Source organism: Cebus imitator, unplaced genomic scaffold (genome assembly GCF_001604975.1).
Source record: "Cebus imitator isolate Cc_AM_T3 unplaced genomic scaffold, Cebus_imitator-1.0 Scaffold87, whole genome shotgun sequence".
Lineage (NCBI taxonomy): Eukaryota > Metazoa > Chordata > Mammalia > Primates > Cebidae > Cebus > Cebus imitator.
Window position 1 is genome coordinate 6030257 of NW_016107402.1, and position 5838 is coordinate 6036094.

At 40.3% G+C, this 5838-nt stretch overlaps 1 protein-coding gene across 1 annotated transcript in view; it reads right to left on the bottom strand.

Moving 5' to 3' along the window:
* Positions 1-5838, bottom strand: part of DNAJC8 (DnaJ heat shock protein family (Hsp40) member C8) — a 36801-nt gene that overhangs the window by 29409 nt on the left and 1554 nt on the right. The window contains exon 2 of the mRNA XM_017534743.2: positions 3587-3688. Within this exon, the coding sequence (XP_017390232.1) occupies positions 3587-3688 (102 nt within the window). The remainder of the gene's footprint in view (positions 1-3586; positions 3689-5838) is intronic.

Here is a 5838-nt window from a genome sequence, read left to right on the forward strand (position 1 = left end):
AAAAAAAGGCTGGTTGCAGTGGCTTATGCCTGTAATCCCAGGACTTATGGAAGCTGAGGCGGGTGGCTCACCTGAGGTCGGGAGTTCGAGACCAGCCTGACCAACATGGAAAAACCCCCATTTCTACTTAAAATACAAAAATTAGCTGGGCGTGGTGCCATGAGCCTGTAATCCCAGCTACTCGGGAGGCTGAGGCAGGAGAACTTGAACCCAGGAGACAGAGGTGCGGTGAGCTGAGATTGCACCACTACACTCCAGCCTGGGCAACAAGAGCAAGACTCTGTCTCAAAAAACAAAAAAGAAAGAAACGATTAAATAAATTATATAGAATTATTTTTTTTTGCCCCCAGTCTATTATTTTATAAACCATTTAATAAATAGTTTCTTGGGGATGATATAATACACATTTTCTATGTAGTAAGCATGTATGTATATGTGAGTGTACCCAGCTACTTTGTTGGAGTGATTCCTATGGTGTGGAACTGACGGGGCCAAGTTTATGCAAAAATCTACATTTTTGAGTAAACTCCTCATGATGAAAGTTAAGTTTCCCCACTATTTCTTCATTTCCTAAAGCTGGACAAACATTAGGTATCAAAATTTATAAGCAATGATAATGTAATTTATAATGAAATTGCTTTCTCAACTATTAGTATTAACTATAACATCTTCATATACTCTTATAACTCATTTGTGCTATTCTATTTTCCTCTGTTACTTTTATTTCCACTTCTCATGTAATGTTAGTCTCTTTGTACTGATTTCTGAAGAGTTCGTTTACGATTAAAGATTTTAACATTTTGTCAAGAACTGCAAAAAAGGTGGGCAGTGAGGACACCAAAAAAAAAATTGCAAAAAAATTTTTTTCTTTTTTTTTTTTTTAGTTGTCAAAATTTTTTTTTTGACTGGGCACGGTGGCTCACATCTATAGTCCTAGCACTTTGGGAGGCTAGGCAGGTGGACTGTCTGAGCTCAGGAGTTCAAGACTAGCCTGGACAATATGGCAAAACCCCATCCCTAATAAAAATATATAAAAAAATCAACCAGGCGTGGTGGCACACATCTGTAGTCCCAGCTATTCCAGAGGCTGAAGCATGAGAATTGTGTGAATCTGGGAGGTGGAGGTTGCAGGGAGCCAAGAACATGCCATTGCACTCCAGCTGCTGGGCAACAGAGTGAGATTCTGTCTAAAAAAAAAAAAAAAACTGGGCCGGGCGCGGTGGCTCACGCCTGTAATCCCAGCACTTTGGGAGGCCGAGGCGGGTGGATCACAAGGTCAAGAGATCGAGACCATCCTGGTCAACATGGTGAAACCCCGTCTCTACTAAAAATACAAAAAATCAGCTGGGCATGGTGGCGCGTGCCTGTAATCCCAGCTACTCAGGAGGCTGAGGCAGGAGAATTGCCTGAACCCAGGAGGCAGAGGTTGTGGTGAGCTGAGATCACACATTGCACTCCAACCTGGGTAACAAGAGCAAAACTCCGTCTCAAAAAAAAAAAAAATTGTTCTAACTTGTAAATTTACCAAACACATTTAAAATGTTATATAAACAAATTTTCATTAACAATATAGGATTAAGGCCAGGCACAGTGGCTCGCCCCTGTAATCCCAGCACTTTGGGAGGCTGAAGCAGGCAGGCAGATCATTTGAGGTTGGGAGTTCTAGACCAGCCCGGCCAACATGGTGAAACTCCATCTCTACTAAAACTACAAAAATTAGGCTGGGCTCAAGCCTGTAATCCCAGCACTTTGGGACGCCGAGGTGGAAGAATCACGATGTCAGGAGTTCAAGACCAGCCTGGTCAACATGGTGAAACCCCATCTCTACTAAAAATACAAAAAATTAGCTGAGTGTGGCAATGGGCACCTGTAATCCCAGCTACTCAGGAGGCTGTGGCAGGAGAATTGTGTGAACCTGGGAGACAGAGGTTGCAGTGAGCTGAGATTGTGCCACTGTACTACAGCCTGGGTAACAGAGAGAGGTGCCATCTCAGGGAAAAAAAAAAAAAAAAAGCACTGGCTATCGCCTTTTTCAGCCTTAGCCCACCTGAACCCAGATGAATAATAAAAATATCTAAATAAATAAATAAATAAATAAGCATTTAAAACAGCACTGAAGCTGGACATGGTGCCGAAGGCCTGTAATCCTAGCACTTTGGCCCAAGGTGGGCAGATCATTTGAGCCCAGGAGTTCAAGAATGCAGTAAGCCATGATCACGCCACTGTACTTCAGCCTGGGTGACAGTCAGACCCTGTCTCAATAAAATACAATAAAATAAAATCGTATTAAGCTGAGTCAGGCATAGCGCCACATGCCTGGAGTCCAGCTACTCCAGAGGCTGTGCAGGTCAAGGAGATCACTTAAGCCCATGAGTTCTAAGCCAGCTTGGGCAACATAATGAGGCCCCATCTTGCTTTTCTTTTTTTAAAGAAAAAAAAAAAAAGGGAGGCACAGTGGCTCTCGCTGGTAATCCCAGCACTTTGGGAGGCTGAGCCCGGCGGATCACAAGATCAGGAGATAGAGACCATGCTGGTCAACATGGTGAAACCTTGTCTCTACTAAAATACAAAAAATTAGCTGGGCTGGTGGTGCACGCCTGTAGTCCCAGCCACTTAGGAGGATGAGGCAGGAGAATCACTTGAACCCAGGAGGTGGAGGTTGCAATGAACCGATATCGCGACATTGCACCCCAGCCTAGCAACAGAGGGAGACTCCGTCTCAAAAATAAATAAATAAAAAGAAGCAGCAGAAGCATTAAGTGTATGATGCTCCATGTTTTTAAGCAAAACAGTTTGAGTGTAAACACTAGTGGCTATTTCTCTTAGGTGGGATTATACATGATTATTCTTGCTTTCTGTATATTTATAACAAATATGACTTACTTTTATAGTCAGCAAAAGTTTAAAGTTATAAAATTAAAATCAAAAAGTATATTCACTTATCTAAAATCTTGTGATCTTTGTTTTGTTGTTGTTGGGTTTTGGCATTTTTTTATTACAGTGAAACAGAAAAGTTTTACCAAGTAGTCTAAATCAAGAATCCTAAATTTATCAGAGCTAACCACTCTTTCACGTCTGAAATTAAATCCTTGTATATTTGGGTTGCTAAAAGATGACGGAGAATATGTGACCCTCTCACTTTCCTTAGCTTGCTGCCTCGCCAGCTCTGCTCAGTAAAACCACCCAAGTTTAAAGACAATTTACATACAGGTTTAATATCCCTAAGCCAAAAATCCAAAATCCAAAATGCTTCAAAATCTGAAACTTTTTGAGAGTCAATTGATGCTCAAAGAAAATGCTCATTAACATTCCGAATTTTCTAATTTGGGATGCTTCAACCAGTAAGTAAGTAGAATGTATATATTCCAAAATTCCAAAAAAAATTCAAAATCCAAAAAACTTCTCATCCCAAGCATTTTGGATAAGGAATACTCAATATTGTACTGTACAGATTCCATCACTTTACACCACCATTTTTCTCAATCCTAACTACGATATAAATTAAGTATGTATTCTGATGTAGGTACACCTGCAGCTATGCAAAGCTCTCCCATTACAGAGGCCCTAGTAACAACAATCACCTCACCTCAAATGGGTTCAAATTGAAGTAAGAGGAACCAGGACGGGTCAGTCTTTCAATCTGATTTTTGGAGGTTAGAACCGAGTCTCTCTTCTCTATTTGTTTCACCTAAAATTATGAGGATGAAAAACTTCATTAATAGATTTCAATAATAAACCGAATTGTTTATCTTAACACAATATTTACTGATATGTTCAACAAACATTTATTTGTATGTTTAGCATGTGCAAGACATTTTGCTAAATGCTTTGAGAAATAATTAAAACTACCATTTTTTGAATTTTAACATAAAAACCTTATATGTATTTATTAATCTCAACAACCCTACGTGGTAAATACTGCTATTATACCCATTTCACAGATAAGAATACTGAGGCTTAGAGAAGGTAACTGACTTATTCCCAATTAACCAACTTGTAAGCCAGAATTTTAACTCCAACAGTTTGACCCCACAGCAGGCATCAAAAGGATTCAAAGATAAATAAGTCACAGCCTTTAAAGAACTTCCACTCTAACGATGGAAGATGTACTTGTGGTTATACTTCATTTACAACTTTCAACTTTAAGAAAAAAAATAATAATAAGAGATTTATCTGTGGGAAAAAAAGAAAAAAATTAAAGAGCAAAAAAAGGAAAACTACAATCACAGTAAGACATAAAATATAAGCAACATTTAAAACTGTGATAGGAGGGAACAAATAACTCCACCACCTAACTCTAACAGAGTTAGAAAAATCCCAGACTTGGCCAGGCACAGTGACTGTCACACATAATCCGTGTTTTGGGAGACTGAGGTAGGTGGATTGCTTGAGCTCAGGAGTTGGAGACAAGCCTGGGCAACATGGCGAAACCCCACATCTATTTTTAATTTAAAAACAAGGAAACAAAGAAAAAAGAAAAATCCCTGACCTGAAGACAATGCCAGGGAGAACAAGCACCAGGCAGTCCCCGGAAAACATTCTTGGTGTCACTGTCAGAGTTGGAATGCTAGTTGGAATGAATCTCTGGTATGCTATATACCATCTTTATTCCTATGGCCAAAACAAGGTTGAAAAGAATTTCATTAACATAAAAAGTCATTCCTTCTAGGCATCTTCCCTCTTCGCTCATTCCCTTCATACTCTCTATCCTCTTTCTTAGATTTACTTATCACTACCTGACACCATGTAGGATATCTGTTAGGGTTTAACCTGCTCTACAGAATGCAAGCTCTATGAAAACAGGATTTTTCTCTCTTGTTCACTACCGTATCCCCAGCACCTAAATAGCAAGCTAGTACACTTCAGATGTTCAATAAACATCAGTTAAATGAATGAGACCAATGTGGTAGCTTATGCCTGTAATCCCAGCACTTTGGGAGTCTGAGGCAGGAGGATCATTTAAGCCCAGGAGTTCAAGACCAACATAAGCAACGTGGCAAGACCCTGTCTCTGTTTTTTAAAAAATGACTGAAGCATCCTTCCTTAGATATTTTTTCCCATATGATTCAAACAAAGGTTAGTATTTGGTTTTTTTTTGTTTGGTTTTTTTGAGATGGGGTCTTGCTCTGTCACCCAAGCTGGAGTGCAGTGGCAGCCTGGGTCACAGAGCTGGGTGATCATGGCTCACTGCAACCTCCACCTCCTGCGTTCAAAGGATCCTCCCGCCTCAGCCTACTGAGCAGCTGAGGCTACATGCAGCACCTGCCAGGTGTCTAGACCTAAATGTAATACTTTGGAGAAACTACTATGTAACAAGCACTGTTACAAATGCAAGAAATAAAAGATGAATGTGATATGGTCCTTACCCCTGAATAGCTCACAGCCTGCTGGGGGCAAGTCTATTCCTCAAACCCACGCCAACCTACGGAGGTCCCATCTCTGTCTTGTTTAACCCTGAGAAAGATGCTTCCGCTTTATTTTTATGAAATGCTTTTTTATATATTAACTCCTTTAGTACTCATGAAAATGCTTATTTTAAAATTAACTCTCTGGTCAAGCACGGTGGCTAACACCTGTAAACCCAACACTTTGGGAGGTCAAGGCGGGAGAAATGTTTTAGCCCAGGAGTTCAAGATCAGCCTGGGCAACACAGCGAGATCCTGTTGCTACAAAAAATAAAAATAAAAAATCAACCGTGCATGGTGACACAGACTTGTAGTCCCAGCTACTCGGGGGGCTGAAGTGGGAGAATCACTTGAGCCCAGGAGGCAGAGGTTGTACATTCCAGCTTAGGCAAGAGTGAAACCCTGGCTCAAAATAAATAAAATAAAATTAACT